The sequence below is a fragment of the Saccharomycodes ludwigii genome, chromosome I (genome assembly GCF_020623625.1).
Source record: "Saccharomycodes ludwigii strain NBRC 1722 chromosome I, whole genome shotgun sequence".
NCBI classification, from domain to species: Eukaryota; Fungi; Ascomycota; class Saccharomycetes; order Saccharomycodales; family Saccharomycodaceae; genus Saccharomycodes; species Saccharomycodes ludwigii.
Genome location: NC_060200.1, coordinates 1,813,574 through 1,836,947, shown reverse-complemented (window position 1 = coordinate 1,836,947; position 23,374 = coordinate 1,813,574). Strand labels below are relative to the sequence as shown.

Here is a 23,374-nt window from a genome sequence, read left to right as displayed (position 1 = left end):
TTTTCATCTAAAAATATTCTAGTCATTACATTTTCCTAACTTTAGTACATACACAGTCCGCTAAATCTATCATTTGTTTATATTTATTAAAAAAAGAAAAAAAGAAAAAAAGAAAAAAAGAAAATAAGAAAAAAGAAAAAAAAAAAACATAGTAAATTCTAACCATAAATAACAACAGATAATGTCTTTCCAATCTGCTAGTAATTTTATTTCACAACACCGCAGATCCGATAGCGGGAAAAAAAAAAGTAATAGTCCCAATATAATGGAAGGATCAATGACACCTACTAGTAACACTTTTTCATTTGAAAACAATAGTTTCACTAATGATAATACTCTGAAGTTGAACTCGAACGGGACAGGCACTAGTAGTAGTAACATTTTTACTTCCAGTAATAGTGGCAACAATGTCAGTAGTAATAATGGAAACCCTTCGAAATCTACTGGAAACGATGCACACAATAATATAAGCAACAAAAATAGCAATAATAACAAATCACACAATGATATGAAAGGTTTGCAATTATTTATCGCCGATTTAAGGGCGTACCAAAATTCTAAAGAAGAACAAGAAGCACGTATCAATTCCGAATTGAGTAACATTACCAAGAATTTCAGTAACAAAGCACATTTAAACGGATATAGGAGAAAAAAATATGTTTCCAAACTATTATACATATATTTAACCACAAATTATAAAAAGCTCCCAGAATTAGTCTTTGGTATTGAGCAAATGGTTTGTTTAATGGAGAGTTCTTCCGCTAACACTAAATATTCTGAAAAATTTATCGGGTATTTAGGTGTTGAAATGTTGTTGCCATCTTTACCTAAACAACAATCACCGTTGATAGGTAGAATTTCTCAAAGTTTAACCAACGATCTATCATCTACCAAGGAAGAATTTGTGTGTTTAGCCTTAAATTTCGTTAGTGGGAACAATTTTTATAGACCCGAAGTTGCAAAAAGTTTAATTGATCCAGTATTTCAAATACTAAGGTCTCCAACCAGTACCGATATTTTAAAGCAGAAATCTTTGATGGCGTTTTTATGTTTAATTAGAATAGTTCCTGAGTATATTGTTGATATGGAAGATAAAAAACGTGAATTATGGATTCAAAGAATTACGTCACTTTTAGACAATAAAAACTTGCTATTGTCAGTTTTACCTGTTTGTCATTATATTATTACTCTTATAGGTCCACAGTATTTTGAAAAAATTGTACCAACTCTAGCTACTTATTTGTATGAATGTTTTGAAGATAGCGGTAACGGTGTCGGTTTAGTATTGCCTAATCCGTTTCTGATAAGTAAAATTTTGTTGGTGTTAACTGATGAAATGAATGGATCTAGAAGTATTGATGTTGGATCTTTAAATAAGTTAAGAAAAACTGTGACAAAAGCTATTCAGCTGGCAACGCAACCTGTGCACGATTCTATGAGTCGCAACATTCAATCCATTATACTATTTTCACTAATTAATTTTGCACCAAAACTAGACCCGAGTAAAGAAGCTATTGAAAATTCAGTTAGTGCGTTGTGTACTTTGTTTAAAATCACAAGGGATGTGAATACAAAGTATATGACTTTGGATACATTGTGTAAATTATGTCAAGCTACGAAAAGTTCCACAAGGCCGATTCTGTGTAAAAATAAGGAACTATGGGCTGTAGGGCACGATATTATGGATGCTTCTATTTTAAGTAAGTGGATCAATTTAATATATGAGATCACAGAAGTTGATAATGTTAAACAAAGTGTTGATTGGTTGCTAAAAATGATGACGCATCCGGAAGTTAATTCTGGGTCGTCATCCATAAACGGTTTGGATTTAAAAAGGGACATTGGCATGAAAATAGCCATATTAACAGAAAAATATGCCACTGACATTAATTGGTTTGTTGATGTGTCTTTGAGACTATTATCGGTCAGTAAAGTTATTGAAGAAACTAAAAATGAAAATGATGGTGTTTGGGAAAGATTAGTTCAAATTGTAATTAACAATGAGTCATTACATAGGATTACTTGCGAAAAATTATTGAGTGATTATATGTATAAAGACTTGTCCGAGAATATAGTGAAAGCTGGATGTTATTTATTGGGGGAGTTTTCACCATTGCTTGTACCAAACAGAATATCGACTGGGGATTTGTTGAATCTATTTACTGATAAATATTTCCAGTGCCAGCAGGTTTCTACAAGAGCATTAATTTTAACATCAATGATGAAATTGTATAAATGTGATTTGTCGATTGGCTCGACTTTAATTAAGTTTTACCAATTGGAATTAAACTCATTAGATATAGAATTACAAACTAGAAGTTTTGAATATTTGAAGATTATCCAACAAACCATTACAAGTAACTCACCATTTCTATTGGACTATTTGTTTAAGCCTGCCCCAGTTTTCCAAATAAATAATAACCCCTTGTTATCTAGATTTGGGGTAAACAACAGCAATACCAGCAATGTAATTTCGTCTATCAATTTAACTACACCGCCAGCATCATCTATAACAGCAGCAACAAGTTTCAGTTCAAGCACGCCGCCCTTAGCACCCGCACCAAGAAAAACCACGGCAATGCAATCCACAGGAGGAGCTAATATCTCATCAACAAACAAGTATGATTCACAAACGCTAATTGCTAATTGGAAGCAAAGTTTTAAAAGAATGGCAGAACACAAACAGGGCATTTTATTTCAGAATAACAATTTAAAGATATTGTTTTCTATAGTACAAGGGGGAAGTAACAGTACGACAACAAGTCCCGATACTATTATAGTGTACCATACTTTTGTTAATATAGATCCTGAATGGGATATAACCTCTTTTTACGTTGATGTTATACCCTCCCAGTTGTCAGATAATCCACCCTATATTATTAAACCTATTATTTTACCTGAACCCGTAATTAAGTGTGGCTGCCGTGCAACTTATCAGTATGAGGTTATATACCGTAAGGTATTTTCTATCTGGAAATCGCCCATATTAAATATTCAATACAAACTGGGTGGTAACGCCTATCACGATCTGAACATTAAATTACCTATGCCATTGCAAAGAACCATGGTTCCAACTAACAGTGGTGAAACAATGAAGATGCCCCAATATATCCAAAGATGGAAACAAATCGGGGAAGCTTTGGGCTCTGCTGGTGAATATAACATAGAAATACCAAGTATGATTGTCAATGTTGAAAGTGTTAAACTCTTGTTGAATAAAAAGCTTGGATTCGACTTAATTGTTACGCCATCATCCATGCATAATCTAATTTTCGGTTCAGGTATTGTACACACTAAGAGTGATGGAAATTTCGGTGTATTAATCAAATTGGTTTATGAGGAGGGGAGAAATTCTTGGATTGTTACTGCAAGAACTACTACGACAGAAGGTAACATTTCACAAAATATTGTAGAAACAATAAAAGTTTGTCTAGAATGATTTATATTTATGTTATTATATTTGCTGTATAGGCTTTTATTATATTATTATATGCTTTATTTTTTTTTTTTTGTTTTTCTTGTTTTATTTTTTTTTTCTTTTGTTTTGAAAAAAAAAAAAAAATATTATACTGTTATCTAAATATATGCTTGATCCTTTGTTGGTCTTGCACCAAAAATATTAGTACCAACTCTAACTTCATTACTGTTTTGCGCAATGGCTTCAATAAAATCAGAACTCATACCCATAGACAACTTCAATTGATGTTCTTCGGTGAATTGTGAAGGGAATTTATCTTGTATCTTTTTTTTCCAGTCACATAAAGTAGCAAAATCTTTATTTAGTAGGGAGCTATCTTGATGACTAATGACCCAGGATCCAATAGTCATTAAACCATTCAACTTAACATATTTAGCCTCATTTAATAAAAATTCTATAATCTGGAAAATCTCGTTTTCATCAGTTAATCCTGATTTTTGATCTTCCATCGAGGTATTTATTTGTACATTAACTAAAATGGTGTAATTTTTTGTTTGTTCTGTAGGTGCATGTTCTTGAACAAATTTAGCTCTCTGTTCTTCTAATTTCTTAATTTTTTTTAAAGAATCAATAGTTTCAACGCAATATAAATTAGAAACCTTGTTGGCTAAATCTTTACACTTATTAGTCTGTAATCCGCCAATAAAGTGCCATTTAATGTCCTTGGGTAATATGTTAGCTTTGGTAATTAGTTCTTGAACATAATTTTCACCAAAATGTCTAATACCATGATCGTATAATGCTTTAATATCACTTGCTGGTTTTAATTTGGAGACTGTGAGCAATTGAATGTCGGTAATAGGGCGATTGTGTTCAATCATGGCTTTGTTGATTTCGCCTAGAATGGTGTCATATCGAGTAATTAATTCCTTTGAACGTTCTTGAGTGTAAGATAAGGTTGCATCAGCATTGGTTGGAGTGGACATTTTGGTTCTTCTGTTGTCGTTATTTATATTTGTGTTTCTCAAATTGTTAATTTTTCTAGATGACAATCGAAATTGCTTGGTATTAATTAAATTTTTTGATATATGGGCTTTAAGTAAAAAACTCATACAGATTTTTTTTAGACGGTAAGAATTTTTTTTTTTTTTTTTCTTTTTACAATTCTAAACTTATCTTTATTAATGAAAAGTAATACTAAAGGAAAAATAAGATGATTAATGTCTAAAAAAGCTTATATATATACAATTTTTTTTTTTTTTTTTCATTTTTTTCTTTCCTTTTCTTTTTTTTCTTTTTTCTTTTTTCTTTTTTCTTTTTTTTTTATCTCGAGTATAATTTAATCGAGGTGTGCAACCACTTAGTAGGAAAAAAGCGTGATAAAAGATACGTATAAATAAAACGGTTATTTATTTTAACATGATTGAATTAGGAAATTAAACGCTTTTCTTTGGCTGCTGCTTGTCCCTTTTAATAATTAAAATTTGTTTAGTTTCAAATTTGTAAAATTAAATATTAGAAGTATCAACTTCACTTATGAAAAAACCATTTTATAAAAAAGAGAAATAAATAAAAACTGAACGAGGTTTTCTTTCTCAATTGGGAAAACCGGAGTTAACGCGCGTTCGGAATGTTTTAGGTTTGTATGTGTGATTTTGTATGTGATTTTGTATGTGATTTTGTAACAAAAAATTAAAAAGGAGGCAAGGTTTTATTGACATACAATTGCTACTGTTTAAAATCTAGAAGCTCTATTTATCATATTTTACGCGGACTAAAAAAATAAAAAATTACAACAATAGTAATAATAATATTAATTTAAGTGGGTCTTTCTCCTCCTTCTCCTTCCCCCCCTTTAACCTTCCCTGATTTACACCTGTCATCCATCAATATAATTGTTACATCCCACAATATATAACGTTGTTATAATCTTTACATGACTTTTTTCTTTCTTTTTTTCTTCTTTTCTTTTTTCCTTTTTATTTTTTTAACCAGTAGCACTTCCATTTCTTTCCCCCCCTCCCCCCTCCCCCGCTCTTCTTTCTCTTTTTTTCTTTCCTTCTTTCTTTTTGTTCAACCCGAAATATTTTATAGACACTCAGTTGATCATATACTAATTAAAGAAAGAAAAAGTTTTAAAGATATTGTTAACTCTAAAAACAATATCTGATTAATCGAGTCTATCATTAATATAACTACAATAATAAATACGCCAATAACAATAGAAATTTACTAAAAATAAAAGATCAACTGCGTCATCAAAATTAAGTAAAAACTTTTGAGTTACAATGAGTTCGTCGAATATATTAGTTACACAATTAGATCCCAACTACATTATTGCTATAAAAACAGCCCCTATTAATGTAAAGAGCAGTACCAATGAAACTATTAACAAGATCATATTTGCCATTAATACAGAAATTGACCCAAAAGCCCAATTGACTACTAGACCAGGTATTAATAACAGTACCAGCTTTATTATTTTCGTTCAAAGTTCCTTATCCGATTTTATTACAAAATTTAATGATAATGCAGTTACTCGTACCCTAGCCGCTAATTCCACTAGTTTCAAAGTTTATCCCATTGATACTCAAACGGAAAAAAAATTAAAGGCTCAGTATTACAAAAAGAACTTAGGTTTCCTTAAAATTAACGGGCAAAATTTATTTTTTTTAAAAAATTCCGATTTGGCCAAAATTAACGAGTTTACTAATACAGAAGTTTCATTATATTTTTATTTTGTTCAAAATTACATATGTTCTTTGATTCCGTTATCTTTAATAGGCTGCATCGTTAGATACATTGCAAATAAAAGTAATTGGGAATTTAATTATTTTTATACGGGTTTCGTTTTTTTATGGAGTTGTTTCACAATTAACTATTGGAAATATAATTTGGAGCCTAATTTTAATTCTAAAATCATTGCTGGTGAGAAAAAAATTGTAAAAAATGAGTTAAATAATACTGGGAGTAATGACAACATTGTCTTCCTCAAAAAATTGTTGTTTTCTCCTATTGCCTTGACTTTTTTGGTCTGTTTATTATGTTTTCAATTAATTTGTTTTTTTATTGAAATTTTTTTGACTCAAATATATGATGGTAAGGGAAAAATGATTTTAGCTTTACTCCCAACAGTATTAATATCTGTCTATATTCCCTTATTAACAAAATTTTATAACACCGTTTTTGTTGGAAGATTTGTTGCTTGGGAGAATAGCAAAGACCCGGAAAAGTCTAAGATCATCAAGAATTTCATATTAGTTTTCATGTCTAATTACGGCCCACTATTGATTACATTGTTTTTATATTTACCAAAAGGTTATTTGCTAAATCCTGAATTGAATAGTATTCGCCAATTTGTTTCCAAATATAACATTCCAGTTATTCAAGATTATTTTGAGGTTGATGTAAACCGTTATAGAAGCCAATACTTTTACTTTACATTTACTGCACAGATAATTGGAATTGTAACCACAAATGTTTTGCCTATTCTATTAGAATATATAATGTGTCGCTTGCAGGGTTCGACTATTGCGGAGCTGGACAAAATTAATAGATTAAATGATCGTAGAGAATCAGTACTTTTAATTGAAACAAGGAAAATGGTTTTAACCGATAATAACTCGGCTTGGGGTTCCTTTAATCCTACCGGTGATATTAATTATTATAGCAAGTTTATTTTACAGTTTGGTTTTATCATTATGTTTTCTACAATTTGGCCATTGGCTCCAATGGTTTGTTTGGTTTTAAATGTTGTGATGTTTAAATGTGATTTATGGAGATTGTTTAACAAATGCACAAAGCTTGAAACTACCGCTAATGATACTAACTATATTAGTATTCAACCTTGGAACGAGATTATATATCTATTATTTTGGTTATCCACTTTAGTTTCTCCTGCTCTGATTGTTATGTACAAATATACTTATTTGCCCAATGTTGGTGTTAAAAGGGGCGATATTTTTAAACGTGATTTATGGTTTGCTGAATCTCCGATTATTTATGACTGGGGAACCATCTTCACCGCAACTATGATTTTTGAGCATATTGGATTCTTAATAAATTATATCGTATCTCATCTGTATGCCACCTCATCCAATAATAAAAGAAATGTTAATGTAACTGAAAGTAACAGATTAAATGTGGTTGCTTTGAATGAGAAAAATCTTCCTGCTAATGGAGAAAAAGTATCACTTATTAATCCTGAGGAAAATACTTCTACAGAAGCAAGTGGCACTACGAGAGAATTTAATTCTACTAAAAAGAGCAATGACATAGAGTCGGTTAGTACTAAAAAAAATTCATCCGCCGTTGTTTTAAATGATGTTGAGTCACCAACCATGATCAATAGCAGTATCTCGTCGGATTCTTCACCACAAGAAAAAAAAAGTGATGAAGTTACCGTTAGCTCCGATCCTACTAACGTTAGTGTGCCATTGGCGGAAACAAAACAAGAAAATTTGAATTCGAAGGGTGAAAGCGCGTTAAATACAGAATCTAGCCAGGATATTGGACAGGTTTCAAAAAATATCACTAATAAGAATAATTCTGCCATCGTTAATACAGCTGATACCTCCATAACTAACGCTACTAGTAGCAACATGAGCAAAAACCATAATATTAGTGGTAGTGGTGGTGATACAAACAAAAAGACTGATATTATTGGCGCTCAAACTAATGATACTATTGCAAATACTACCACCGCCACCAATAACACTGCTCATCGTAATAAAATTGACAACTTTGGTGAATTATTAACTCCTATTGATAGTAGTTCTATTGCTGGTGCCACACTCCCAAGCATTATACCAACATCTGAGAATTATGATTTGAGAAAAACTCTGCAGAAGAAGAATACTATGAATAATGAAAACACGAAGGCTAAAAAGCATGTACCAACAACGGCATCCTCATTATCATTAACTAATAATGAAGGGACAAACATTATTGACAATATTTCAAAGAAAGACAATATTAACCATGTTACCAAGCTGGATGACATTACTGATGTAAGTCCTACAGTTAAATTAAATACTAAGAACATTTCGACTCTTGACACCCCTATTAAAGTTGCCAATAAAAAGACAAGAGCAAGTACTACTACTACTACTGCTATTTCTAAAGATAAGCCCAAAGCCACCAGTAATGTGGCGGGATCTGCCGATATTTCCAAAAAAACAACTACCATAGCAAATACGGATCTAAAGAGCAATGGTAATAGCACTAAAGTTAGACGGAATAAAAGCTTAAGAAATCCAGAATCAAGTTCTGCTAACAAGACTGAAAAACACCACCATCACCACCATAACAGCACAGCTACCGTTACCAAGAGTGACAAACACCACCATGACAGTTCAGCCCCTGCTGGAAAAACTGAAAAGCATCACCATCAGCACCATAGTGGCACAGCATCCAATCATTCCAATTCCTTAGGTACGAGAGGTTCTAGTCTAGTTAAAAGGGGATTGAAAACTGGTACTTCTGTTTTTAGAAAAATATGAAACTACTGTTAAGTAGGAGGTAAAGTTGTGTATTTCTTGACATTTTCTTTTTAATTTTATTTTCTAAAACTTTATTAGATTGAAGCATTTATGTATGTATAGGATTCTGCGACTATTTATCTATTTATATTATAATTATTAATTTTTTTTTTTTTTATCTTAACTAGTCAATGTAGTTTACAAAATCAATTTTTTACGCCTTTACTTATTTTTAATTAATGAAAGAGAATTTCGTTGAAAAGTTATTTTTTTTTAAATCTATTATAGAGAAGGACATAGATATTATTAATGAAATAGTAATTATGAACATCTTTAGACTTTTTACGCGTCAATTGAATTGTTGAGTATAATGGAGTATTTATATGAATATACTACAGTCTATTTTTTGTTATGGTCTCAAGAAATCCCTCCTACTTTAATAAAAGCGTTCATTATTTATTTACTCTGCGCTATTTTTTACTATTACTGTTGTTGTTGTTGTTGTTGTTGTTGTTGTTGTTATTATTATTACTGTTGTTTATATATATTTTCTTTTATACGTGCTTGTATGAGAATAAATAATGCTGTAGACAAGGACAACAGCAAATAAGTAAACAACGACAACAATGCATAATATAAACATTTTCCGTAGATGCAAACGCGATGGGCGGTGCAATTTCGTATGGTGAAAGAAGTGTGCAGAAAGGAGAGAGAGATACAAGTTACTGATAAGTTGAGGAGGTAGAAATTAACTAAAAAAAAAAATTAAATTTACTAACGATAACCTTATAATCAATTGCAAAACTTTCTATGAAGTCACGTTTAACTCAATAGTGTTTATTTACTTATTTATTTATTTATTTATTTATTTATTTTTACGTGTATTATTTCTTTTAAAAAATTTAGAAATATCAAGTAAAATACACCATTTTACAGAGCTAAGGAAAAATAAAATAAAATTAACCGCCTATCTTCTAATACGAATAAAGAGAAAAAAAAAAAAATAGGAGAAAGGATATTGAACTGCATGAAAACGATTGCTTCCACGGCACTTTCATAGTATATAACCGCGACTTTTTAACAAGGAATAATAAATACAATACATTGGATCTTTCTTTCTTTCTCTACCCAAGTTGTAAAATAGGGATAAAGATCATTTGATCTTCTACCAAATGGAAAATTAAGTACGAGAAATCAATGAACGTGCTCATTTCTTATATAAACTAATAACTGAAAAAAAAAAAGAAAAAGGAAAACAAAAAATAAAAAAAAAAGATTTCTTCCTCACTTCCCTGTCTTTTCTCTCTCTCTGTAATCATCAAATAAATAGATCAGATAAACACACACACACACATATATATATATATATAAATACTAAGGAGATAGTTCTATAAATATACCACTAGTTTTCTCAGATGAACAGTAGTACTACTAGACATAAGAGCAAAAGTAAAGGTACTAGTAGCAGTAGTAGATCTACTAGTTATAGTAAGCCCAAATCTACTTCTGCGTCTTCAAGATCATCTTCAAATTCAAGAGATATTAAAGGTAATACATTAACTGCTGCCAATCCAAATGATATTAGCAATGTTACTTCAACACTTGATGATGAGGTTTTGGCTACAGCTATGGATCCCAATTATGTAGTTTCTGTTAATAATTATAATGATACCAAGATTAACAAAATCATGTACGAAATCAATAAAACCATTGATCCTAATTGCCAAATTATTGTTAGACATGGAACTGATAAAGAAAAGAAACACGTTTTATTATTAATCAGATCCGAGTTACCTGATTTTATTTATAAATTGAAAGCCAACCAAAATTTACCCAAATTGCTATTGCTTTCTCCTAATGATAGCAAAATTTGTACCGCTATCTATAACAAAACTGAATTGAAAGATAACCAGATGTTTTATTCTACAATTTCCAAAAAACTCTTTTTAGATACCAATTCCTTGAAAAAATTGGCTGATTTGACTTGTCCAGAAAATGCCTTATACTTTGCATTTGTGCAAACTTACATTTATTTTTTAACCCCGTTAGCCGTTCTAGGGTTAATCATGAAATTATGGTACTCAAGTACCGGTAATTCTCAAGGATTTGAGTTTAATTATTTCTACGCTGCTGTTTTGTCTTTATGGTCTATTTTATTTATTAATATATGGAAATACAATTTGGCGATTAACCGTTTTAAATTTGTTAAATCTTTAAGAAATCCAACGTTAAATGTTTTGAACATTATGCCTGGTAGTGGTGAATCCGTTTTAATGAAAAACCTTTTGTTTATTCCTATTATATTGCTTTTTGCCATTGTTTTAATTAGCTTTCAAATTTTTTGTTTTGTTGTTGAAATTTTTTTGAACCAAATTTACAATGGAGGTGGAAAACTCTTTTTGTCATTTGTTCCAACAATCTTGTTTTGTTTGTTTAATCCAGTGTTTACTATGATTTACAACAAATTTTTCGTAGACCCTTTTGTTAAATGGGAAAATGGTTCTAATCCAATTAAATCCAAAGTAATTAAAAATTTTGTGTTGGTATCTATTTCCAATTACGTTCCATTATTAATTACATTATTTCTATACCTACCAAATGGGTATTTGCTGAATGACAATTTGAACACTATCCGAATCTTGTTTGATCAATATCAAGTTCCAGTAATTCAAAATGAGTTTAAAGTTGATGTCAACCGTTTTAGAAACCAGTATTTTTATTTTATTTTTGTCGCCCAGGTCCTTGCTATATTTATGGAAAATATTTTGCCTGCTTTGTTGCACGCCTTGTTTGTTGCTTCAAATAAGCGGAAATTATTATCTATTGGTAAGCTAGATAAGAGACCGGAGGCTAAATTTTTGTACTCTATCAGAACCGATGTACTTAATAATGCATGGGGCGAATTCAATGTAGATGATGATTATAAAAAATTTGTGTTACAATTTGGGTTTATTACAATGTTCTCTGTCATCTCTCCATTAGCTCCATTATATGCCATTTTTATCAATCTGGTAATGTATAAATGCGATTTATGGAGATTATTTAATAAATGTTCTAAAACCGTTTCCTTGCCGGCAGATTATTACACTAAAGGTTTACCTGCCAATGCAAATTTAAACGCCTATCCTCCTAATACACCACAAAATAATGTTGGCACACCTGTTGCTGCTAATACTAACTCAAATGCTATTAATATGGGCAATACGCCCAATAACAGTGACAACCCAATTGCTAATTTGTTGGAAAGCATTAATTATACGACTATTTCTCCATGGGATACAATTTTAAATATTATTTCCTCATTTTCCTTTTTGATTTCACCAAGTATAATTGTTATGTACAAATATACCTATTTGCCAAGCGTTGGTTATTCTACTGTCTTGTTTAAACGTGATTTGTGGTTTGCTCAATCTCCATTGGTTTATGACTGGAAGACTATTTTCATTGTTGCTGTTTTAGTGGAACATACTGAGCTATTACTGAATTTTGTTATCAGTAAAATTGTTGCATTTAGTAATAAATCTAGCAGTTTTATTAATTCATTTTTAACAGGTTATTCTCCAGAATATGATGAATTGAAAGCGGCTAATGATAAGCAGATTTTACGTAGGATTACTGAGTACCCAGATTTTAATAACTTTGATGATTTCCAATATTTCAGCAATCGTATGAGTTATAGGAACAACATTATCAGTAATGTGTTACATAATGAAAAACAAGCGCAATTTCAAAGGGAACACGTTTTGGAACAACAATTGCAACAACAACAACAGTTGGAAGAGCAATTACAACAACAACAAGCTCAGTTTCAAAATCTTCAACAACAAATGCAACAACAACAATTGGCTAGTCAGCAACAACAACAATTCATCGAGCAACAAGCACAACAACAACTACAACAACAGCAACAACTTTCTTTACAACAGTCACTGCAAAAGGATCAACAGTTACAACAAAAAGATCAACAACTACAACAAAAAGATCAACAGCTACAACAAAAAGAACAACAATTGCAGCAAAAGGAACAACAATTGCAACAAAAAGAACAACAATTGCAGCAGGTTCAGAATCAACAGGAAAATTTTGATCGTTTAACTAGCACAGATGATTATAAGAATATGAATAGTTATCAACGTCAAGATATAGGAGCTGCTGCCAGTAACAGATCTAGTTCTTACAGTGAATATGTACCAATGAACGCTGTGAAAAGCACGTCAACTACTTTCCGTAACGCAAGTATGAGTGCTGCTATACCAGGCAGTCATAGTACCAATAATATTCATTCTAGTTTCAAAAGCAAGAGTTATGCTGAGAGATCTCCCTCTAAAAACAGCATTGTTGCCTCCACTTCTCTACATAGTTTAGCTAAAAAGATTTCTTCCTCTGCTTTTAGTTTAGGTCATTCTCCATCCCCTTCTTCCACAAGTCTTTCTGGATATAAGAACTTGAGAGATTCTATTAGCGCCGCTCCTCCCTTGCCTGTTAACGCTGCTGCTGCTGTCGAGTCAATGAATAATTCTGGTAGTACTGATCGTTTGAAAGATTTTGCAAATCAAGAAATTATTATCGATGAGGGCAAATCTGTTTCTAACGATGTTGCTTATAGTAACAAGAAAAGTGCCAACAGTATTAGTAGAGTTTCAAGTCGTGTTATGAACGAGGTCAGTAGGGTTTCAAGTCGTGTTATGAATGAGGTTAGTAGGGTTTCAAGTCGTGTTAATAATAATAATAATAATAATAATAATAATAATACTAGTGGTAATAACGGTTCTACCAATGTTTCTGCTAACATCGCTGACCTTGATCCAAAGGCCAATTTGTCGACCTCCTTTAGAGACGATATTATTTCTCAAAGCAACTCTACTACTGCTGCTACTACTGCTACTACCACCACCACAGATTTTAACCAAGACAAAATTTATCATGCCATTAATGAAGAAGAAAATTTGGATGAAGATGCTGGTGCTACTTTACCCAATGTTATCCCAACCTCTGCGAATTATGCTGTTAGAAATGAAAAACATGATACACATAATGATGATTACGAACAAATGCAGAATAATGACGAAGAAAGAAAAAATGGCATTTACTCTGATCAAAAACAAAAACATCTACAAAAACAACACCACCATGACTACAATAATGACCACCGTGAGAAACAAAAATCTATTGCTTCTCATGAAATTGGCAACACCCATTCTTTAAGCCCTGTAACTTTGACTAAATCACCATCCAACTTAACAAGTAATTTTGGTACAGTAAGAAAAAGTCCAATGAGATCAACAACTGTTTCTGGAATGCCATCCACTGGGTTGAATAATTCCACTTCGATGTCAGATATTCCTAGAAATTATTCAACTGGTTATACCAAATCAATCAATCGCTCTGATAGTATTCAAATAAACAATAATATTAATGGTAGCAGTACCCCTAGTCGTCATCACTCTTTTGCTAGCAATTCACTTGCTCCCAATACAAATAACCCTGTACCTCCTTTAAATACCTATTCGAATAATAACATTACGGGGTTAAATGGCAACAATAATGCTGTTAGTCGCAACCAGTCCTTGATTAGTACTTCGCCCGCCTTCAACACTAATAATGTTATTCCACCTTTGAACACCTATTCTAACAATAATATTAATGGTTTAACTGGCAATCTCAACATGGGTATGAACACTTATTCTAATAATAATATTAACGCTTTAGGTGGCAATGTTAACCACATGGGCACCAATACTTATTCTAATAACAATATTGCTACTTTAAATGAGTACTCAACCGTCCCAGCCATAAATACCAATGGTTACAGTAACACCAATTCGTTTGCTTATTCTGGCAATGGCATGAACACCATGAATACTGGCTTGGCTAGCCCAGTAAATAGTTTTAATACAAATTTACAAAATACTGGAATGCAAGGCATGAATATGAATACCAATACGTACATGCAACCATTGCAAAATATGAATAATAATTTTGCTGTCGATGACTCCATTGCTAATTCACCACAGCAAAACAACAGTTTCTATAGCAGCCAACACTCAGATCTTACTGATTCTCAAACCAGGGGTCCGTCAATGGTTGATAAAGTTCTCAGCGGTACTAAAGTTGAGAGCAGAGATGAAACTATTGCTAAATTGAAAGCCAAAGCGGCTAAGAAACAACAAAAGAGGTTAAAAGAACAAGCCAAAAAATTACAGGAAGCCAAAGCTAAGGATACTCCATTGGCTATTTTTGGTAAGATGACTAAGGAGGAAAAAGAATTGTTAAAGAAGGAAAAGGAAAAGGAAAAAGAGTTGAAGAAGAAAGAAAGGGAAAAGGAGAGAAAGGAAAAGATATTAAATAAAGAAAAGGAAAAGAAGCAGAAAATTCAGGCCAAAAAGCAAAAAATGTTAGAGAAAAAGATGCAAAAGGAGAGGAAAAAGTTGGGATTAACTCCTTTGAAGAAAAATAAGAAGGAGGAACCAAAGGCCACTAAAGAAGATGCAAAGGTTGTTGAAGAGGATAAAAAGGAAGTTACAAACAAAAAAGATAAAGGTCACAAACATCAGGATGATGTTTCTAACGTTGAATCTCGTGATAGCGGCTTTGATTCTGGTTCTTTTACCAGTGGTTCCTCCTATTCATACACCGACGACGATTCATATTCTGATTATGATGATGACGAACCTCATCGTCATGGCAAGAAGGAAAAGAAAAGTTCTGATAACAAGGAAGAAAACAAGGAAGAAAACAAGGAAAATGTTGAGGAAAAGGAGGCTAAAAAAGAAGAAAGTAAAGAGGATAAAGACAATAAAAAAGGTAAAAAATCTCGTATTCCTAGTATTAGCACCAAGAGTAAAACTGCCGATGAAACTAAGGCCTTTTTCAGGAGAGTTAAGGAAAATTTATAGTGGCTTTTCCTTAGCACTTATATGACTTTTATTTTTATCAATTGTTAGAAGTATCGAAGCTTTTTTTTTTTTTTTTTTTTTTTCTTTCTTATTTGATGTCCTTTGTATTGATACCAGTGTTACGAAGTTTTAATAACGTTTCGATTCCAATTTTTATTATTTTGTTATTATTTTGATCTAAGTTTTATGTCGTTCATTTGTATTATTTTTTAACTTATTCAATTTTAATTTAATTTTTTGTTTTTTTTTTTGTTTTTTTTTTTTTCCTTTAATAATATAACGTTAATTATATATATATATATATGTGTATATTGTAATATAGATAATAGTTATCAATAAAAACTTTTAGTTATTGTTTTTTATTTTATTTTTTTTAATAAACCAAAATGGATTACCAAAATGTACACAATACTTCCATCCTCCCCCTCGTCCCATTAAACATGTATAATGTCCACTCTAGCCCTTTTCCATAAACCATGTAAATACAAATCATCCTCCTTTGCATTATTGGAAACTTTTTCTAAATTATTAAACGTATCCAGATCTGGTTTTTTAACACTTAGCTGAGCAAAAGTACCTACATTACCATTTAGTCTAGAAATAAAACAGCCAGGGTTTACAATAACCACGTTTTTAACCACACTAGTAAAAGCATTCAATTCACTTGGTAAAATCATCAAATCAGGTATAGTATCACCAACAAATTCAGTTAGACCGAAATATCCCACATCAATAGAAGGTGGATCCACTGCCTTATATATACATTCCACCTCGTTTGCTAGATTGGGAGCAAATATCCTTAATTTATCATTCTTCGCCACTCTTTTGGTGTTTGCATTCCAAGTAGGTGGGAAAAGAGGAAAATACCTCCTTTGTTCCAAAAGATGATTAGTTAATCTTTCAAACCTATTAGTCAAAAACACATCTGAGCCTAAAATAACGTCCTTACAATTTTTGAAAAAATCCAAGTTTGAACATCCCACAAAAATTTCATTCAGTTGAAAAGTGCTTGGGTTGGGGAACGATTGTAAAGAATTCTTAGATCTTGCAGTATTCATTTGGAGAATTTTTTTAGAAAAGGAAGGTTGTGGATACGTGCTGTGGCTAAGAAGTGTGTCATTTATACTAGGAATTATAATTAACTGAATGTTTTCGTTAATTTTTTCCAATATCGGATTTATCACCTTAATAAACAATTCATCTAAATTTCTAGGCTGTTCATGTTTACCTAAATAATCAAGATTGGGTATTTTCCCCCTTAAAATCAATTCATTAGATATATCAATAAAGGGACCCAGCATAATTAATACATTTGGCCTATATTCATTGTTTACCTTGTCTATAAAAGTGGACAATAAGGTATAATCTAGGCTGTCGGATCTGGTGTATGGCCCACACGTAATTAGGCATTTCATATCTGAATCCTTCATTTTGTCATTAAATTGCATTAGTTCATCGTTGGTAGTTACAGGTGAGGGTAAAAGCGGTATTTGTAAAACCTCTTCTACTACGAAATTGAGGCCGTCCGCATTTTTACCCCTTAGTCCAACGATTTGACCTTGAAATAACGAAGTATTTTTAATTTTATCCACTTTTAGTTTGACCCTTTTCCCAATACCGGTACTCCTGCTAGTTTCTATGGCTAAAGATTCTGAATTTAACATATTCTCCGTTGACAAATTAATAATATCGGGGACAATCCTTCCACAACAATAAATTTCATTTTGCGATTGTATTGTAGGGTCACCCAACTCAATATTATATGCATCATAAAAAATTTTTTCAAACGTTTCGAGTTGATCATCTAAATATTCAGCAACATCCAACACATTTTGTCTCATTGTTCTAAATCTATATTTTTCTGCATCGAAGAGGGGTGTAATACTAACTTTTGGAGATGTGGCAACCCCCTCACCAACATTCCCTTCATCATTTCCAAAAGTTAAACCGGGTGCTATATCTAAATGGGCATTTAAAGATTTCATTATTTTACCAGAAATGTTTTGATTCACCCTCTTTGAAGAATCTATAATGTCCGCTGGTCGAGACTGGTCATAAGGTGTTTTAAAATCTGTGGAAGTGTCTGCATCATCAGATTTATCCATAATCGTGGAAACATTTAATGAGATTTCCTTATTATGATCATTATAGGCATTATCCTTTTCAAATAAAAATGATTTAGCCTCTCTATTATCATTTGAGGAGGCTTTATCATAAATGGGTGAACTATTAATTTTTCTTTTTTTAGCAGCATTATCAAACAATGGGATAAACTTTTCCGACATATTAGTACTATTATGATTATTGTTAAAAGATGTAGAGGGACTTGATGTCACTATGGTATTATGTTTCATAATTTTACGTTTACTTTTTAAACTAGCCATAGAATTACTGCCTGTGTTAATCGAACCGTTAGAGACATTGTAGTTTCGATTATCAGCATTACTAGCTAAAATGGAAGTGCTAGTAATTGCATTGTCATTATTATTATTATTATTATTATTATTATTCTTATTGATTTTTTTTTCCATTTGTTTTTGAATATAATCTTTGAATTTGTTTAAATCGGCTACAGATAGAGTTGCTTCCTTATTGTGATAAGAAAATTGTTCCCATTTAATAAATAAACTATCAACATCTAGGACATATACCTTCATAATATTCTCCAATATAGGAACCAACTTGTCTTCATTCAAAGCCAAATCTGGACCAAATAATTTGATTAACTCTGAATTTTGATTAAAGGTCATAGTTGATGTAACTAAAAAGATGATTTCCTTTTTTTTTTTTTTTAATGTCAAACTCGATAAAAAAAAAAAAAAAAAAAAAAAAGCAAAGGTGAGAGTAATTCTATAAAGTAATTTTGTATAATATAAAATCTATTTAACAAAAGGAAAAGGAAAAAAGAATAAAAAAGGACAATAAAAATATATATATATATATATATATATATAAATGAAACGCGTCAAAATGAAACACGTTAAAAAAAAAAAAAATTTGAATGAGCAAGAAATTATTCTACAAATTCGACATTATCGATTGAAACTTTTTAACCATAATAATTTCTAAAGGAGTTAGATAAGAGCTCAAAAAAGTATCTACATCTTCTTTATTACCACAAGATATTGCCAGAATCTTATAAATTTGTAAATGAATGAAAGTTGCTTTAGCATCATTATCTCGTGCTAGATCCAATAAATGTCTTACAGTTTTTAATTCTATCGAAATAGTATTCTTACCATTACTGACCAAAAAACAAAACGTTTCTAAAATAAACATTACCTGGTTCAAATTTAAATCATGCATATCGCTATTTTTTTCTAGTAAGTTTAACATTGATTTTTCAAAATTTTCAGTGTCTTCGCTTTCAATGTAGTAGTTATCTATGTAATAATCAATAAATTCCAATGGCAATATGGTGGAAATATCATCAAATATGAAAGATTGCGATTTTTGTTTACCATATACAATATCATGATAAATGAACCACATGTCTTTGAAAATTTTGTGAAAATTGTCTGGGATAACTTGTAGTAAAGAGCTCAATGATACAAATATCAAACATAATAATACGGGGTCGGTGTATGTATCATACTTTAACCTTTCCATTAATTTACAAGTCAATTTCTCTGCCTCCTTATATGTTTGAGCAGAATCATTTTTCATTTCAATGTGGTGATATAGACGAATAATTGACTCTTTTGATTTAAATTTAGAACTAGCAGCATCAATAGGATCATAGAATTCGTTATTATCTATTTTAAATTTATAATTTCTGATCTCATTTTGGGCATAATAATATATCATGGTGTTTTTAGCATAGTCTAAATCGAAAACTAAGCCAACGTAATTATTTTTGCCAATTATGTTGTCGTGTGGAACTTTAATTGGCGATAATGAAGATAAACTCTTTTCATAATCACCACCTTCCATCTTTGCTTCCTCTGCTTCTCCTGTTTTTTCTTGTGTCGTTTTTGTTTGTAAGTCATCAGAACTACTAGTATTAGTACTTATTATGAAATTATTCTCATCTTTTTCAGGTTCCATGAATCCCTCAGTATCGAGATTTATTTTTTTCAGACCAGTATCATCAATAATGGAAGAATTACTTTCATCTCTATGAAATATGTCCCGCAAATCAACATTCTTGCCAACTTCTGGCTCCTGACTTTCTTCTTCTATGACAGTAATTCCATTTTTGTATACGTTGTTATATTTTACGCTTTTTGGCTGATAAATGGATATGATTTTCGTCATCTCATTTAATTTCTTAGTATCAACAGTATGATCTTGCACCTCATTTCCATTTGGATTAATATTTTCATTTTGATTTTTATCTATTGCCTCTTTTTTTATATTGTCCTCCTTATTATCATTATGTGGCGGATTTGCTAATTCATGCACTACAACGCTACCGGAACTATCATCATTATCGATCTTTATGCTATTGTTATTTTTAGGTTTAAGTTTCGCACTACTCCATACGTTTATTTTAGTCATTTCCATCAAGTCTTTTTCTTCTTGGTTGTCTATATTTTCAATAGATGATGGTTGTGAATTCAATTCACTCTTATGGACCAAAGCGCCACTAGATCGGTATTCATCTTGTGTTAATACTTCATTTATAGTGAAATTTTCATTTTTACCAGTTAAGCCATACGAAATGTTCAGTTTTAAAGATAATGCCTGTTGTCGTAGATTTTGAATAAATGCAGCCTCATCAAATTTGAATAAAACATTTATTAGTTCAAAATAAACTTCTTCATTGAAATCTTTGCCCCATATTTTAAAAATTTCATCAACTATCACTCCAAAACTTTCATCAAGCTCGGATTTGGCATTTAAATTGTTAATCAATGCGATACAACTTCTTAAACAATAATCAAATATTTTTTTCCTATTTTTAACATAATAGATGGATGATTCCAAATCTGTGTGCATCGCCTGTGAAAAGATGTCATGTGTTATGATTTTCAAAATTTCCACATTACTAAAAGTGGGCACCAATTTCAGGATATCAATTTCATTGTTAATAGAAAACGCCTCGATCAAATAATTTGGTGGTTGGAAAAGCTTATAAAATGGCTGTAACAGTAACAATGGTCTAATAGCACCCGGATCCTTTAACATAAACGATCGTAAATATTGTGAGATCTTTAAAGAATTGTCAAACAACGAAGCCAAATTAGTTTTCTTAAGCTCTTTTTCTAACGATGTCACACCTTTACACTTGGAAGCATAATCCTTTATAGGATCCAAATCATCCACTATTTCAGCAACAATAGAATGTCTAGCACTGCGGATACCGTTGTTTGTGAGTGTTGGAGAATGCACAGCATTGTTGTTTATGGAGTTTACAACATTATATTTAGTGGCTGAGTGTATTGGTGAATTAAAAGAGGACGTTAAATCATTAATATCGCTACTGAGAGTATTATTGTGATTCGGAGTATTTTCAACAAGCGCGTTAGGTTTGCCGGTTATATAGCTAGTGGTAAAGCTCCTAATATTTCTTTTGGTTAATGAGCCAACTGCGCTACTGTTTGGACGATTCAATCCGGCATTCGTCCTTGTGTCTGTGATATTATTTTCAGTGGTGATTCCATTTGCAATTTTTAGTGCAGAAGTGTCAGAATATGCTCTCTGGTTTTTTCTTTGATTATTATTCATGGTACTAACAGCAGCGGTATGGCTGCCTAATGATGTGTTTAGATGGCGCCTTTTAGTACTATTAGGGTATACATCTACATCGGCATTCCTTTTATTGGTGTTGATATGTTCTCCTTCCAACACAATATTTAAATGCAACGGTATATTATTGTTTAACATTTTTCTTGTTTGCAAATTTAAACCAAATAGTAGTTTTTTACCTAGAACCGGCTGGATTTTATAGTAATACCAAAAAAGTAACCTAGATTCATTTCGCACCAAAACTTGAGGATCAGTCAAATTTTTAATAAACCATGAGCGTATTAATTCACTATTACCCAAAGACATTTTCATGGGATATTTGATAATGAAAATTTTTAAAAATTTACAACTGCTTATTCTTGGTTGCAAAGTTTTCTCTTTACATAAATTCAAAATACTTTGAAATATCTTTTTGTTGAAATGATGACAATATGCTAGCAAATAGAGTATGGTTGAATTGGCATTGTTAACTGAAATTTTTTTGGTAGCGCCTAATAGAGGTCGAAGTGAATCAAATAAAGGTTCCTGCAACGGATCCAAGTGTTCTTTAAATATTATTGCTAACTCTTTGATTAAATTGCATGCGTGGATTGACAAAGTAGTCCGTAATGAATTAACCGATTTGTAAATAAAAGAGGTGTAATTTGCAACTTTACAGTGCTCAATAAATTCACGTTTATTCTGCAGCACTAGATCACAATTCAATATGCTTCTTAATTTTAATATGAAATTTTGTCTTTTCTTCCAATTAAATTCGCTCTCTTTATTAGAAAAATGTGGAATAAATGCGTCTAAGTCTTTAAAAAGAAATTCCAACTTTGAATAGTTTCTTAAGGGAGATGATGGCTTGAATAATAATGTGGAGTTTCGGTTATTCGTGGAAACATTGTTATTTGTTGTTTGTGGTAAGATTTGCGACAATTCATAATCTACATCAAAGGGTGATGAGGTAGATGAGTCATCATTACGATTCTGATTATTATTGTTACTGGCATTAGTAAAACCACCACTACCAGTATCATCAGCATCATCATCATCATATGCTATCTCATAGGTTTTAAATAAATCGATAATCAAATCATGTAGTTCGGGATATTTCAAATTTTCAACTAAACTTAACTTATAAGAATTCAAAAACCTTAAAGATTCTTGTGAGCTATTATTTATGAATAGATCATTACTACTAGCCTTATGATTCTGCTCAATTAATTTGATAATTTCATTAATGAAATATATAAAGTTTCTTTTCAGTACTATATTATTAGTGGTACCACCATGCCCGTGCGTTATTGGAGATAAGGTTAAAATTTCCTGCATAGCTTTATTAAAATCAACATTTTTTACTAAATAAATCCCAATTAAAGCCTTTTTACTATTCAAATCCAATACAAGATTATTATTATTATGGTCATTAGAAGGAGGACTAGTAACAGTATATAAATGGGCTAGTAGTATGATAATTATCCTTTTAATTAGTATAAATGTAAAGGATGACGGTGATTGCATAGAACATCTTTTAACTAAATGGCAAAATGAGGAATAACACAATTTTAATAAACGTGGATCCTGGCAATGTTTGCTATTATTGTCAATAGTGTTTTCTAAATAATAAAATAAAGCTTTAAAATATTGCGGGACTAGTGAAACATCAACAAATTCTTTTTTTACATGACTTTTGAAATCTATTAATAATTTTATTTTCTCTTGGATTGAAACATCACTCTCACTTGTTAAAACTTCATAGAATGTGTCATAAGATCTCATGAGTGTATAGCTATATATGATTTTGTATATTGTTAGAGTAGGTTAACAATAATGGCAAGCAAAAAATGAAATGAAATGAAATAAAGAAAAGAAAATAAAAAAAAAAATAAAAAAAAAAGATACAT

At 31.2% G+C, this 23,374-nt stretch overlaps 6 protein-coding genes across 6 annotated transcripts; 3 read left to right on the top strand and 3 right to left on the bottom strand.

Annotated features, from left to right (window-relative positions):
• Positions 1-181: 181 nt before the first annotated feature.
• Positions 182-3,439, top strand: APL3 (Apl3p; the record flags this gene model as incomplete). The annotated part of the gene is made up of 1 exon (XM_046081263.1): positions 182-3,439. The coding sequence occupies one exon, from the start codon at positions 182-184 to the stop codon at positions 3,437-3,439; it is 3,258 nt and encodes a 1,085-aa protein (XP_045937087.1).
• Positions 3,440-3,576: 137 nt separating this feature from the next.
• Positions 3,577-4,404, bottom strand: SCDLUD_000772 (pyridoxal phosphate homeostasis protein; the record flags this gene model as incomplete). The annotated part of the gene is made up of 1 exon (XM_046081264.1): positions 3,577-4,404. The coding sequence occupies one exon, from the start codon at positions 4,402-4,404 to the stop codon at positions 3,577-3,579; it is 828 nt and encodes a 275-aa protein (XP_045937086.1).
• Positions 4,405-5,706: 1,302 nt separating this feature from the next.
• IST2 (Ist2p) lies at positions 5,707-8,919 on the top strand (the record flags this gene model as incomplete). The annotated part of the gene is made up of 1 exon (XM_046081265.1): positions 5,707-8,919. The coding sequence occupies one exon, from the start codon at positions 5,707-5,709 to the stop codon at positions 8,917-8,919; it is 3,213 nt and encodes a 1,070-aa protein (XP_045937085.1).
• A 1,394-nt stretch (positions 8,920-10,313) lies between these two features.
• Positions 10,314-15,794, top strand: SCDLUD_000770 (uncharacterized protein; the record flags this gene model as incomplete). The annotated part of the gene is made up of 1 exon (XM_046081266.1): positions 10,314-15,794. The coding sequence occupies one exon, from the start codon at positions 10,314-10,316 to the stop codon at positions 15,792-15,794; it is 5,481 nt and encodes a 1,826-aa protein (XP_045937084.1).
• Positions 15,795-16,228: 434 nt separating this feature from the next.
• On the bottom strand, positions 16,229-18,544 carry POL12 (DNA-directed DNA polymerase alpha subunit POL12; the record flags this gene model as incomplete). Its single annotated transcript, XM_046081267.1, has 1 exon — positions 16,229-18,544. One exon carries the CDS (start codon positions 18,542-18,544, stop codon positions 16,229-16,231), a length of 2,316 nt encoding a protein of 771 aa, XP_045937083.1.
• A 268-nt stretch (positions 18,545-18,812) lies between these two features.
• Positions 18,813-23,249, bottom strand: STU1 (Stu1p; the record flags this gene model as incomplete). Its single annotated transcript, XM_046081268.1, has 1 exon — positions 18,813-23,249. The coding sequence occupies one exon, from the start codon at positions 23,247-23,249 to the stop codon at positions 18,813-18,815; it is 4,437 nt and encodes a 1,478-aa protein (XP_045937082.1).
• Positions 23,250-23,374: the final 125 nt, after the last annotated feature.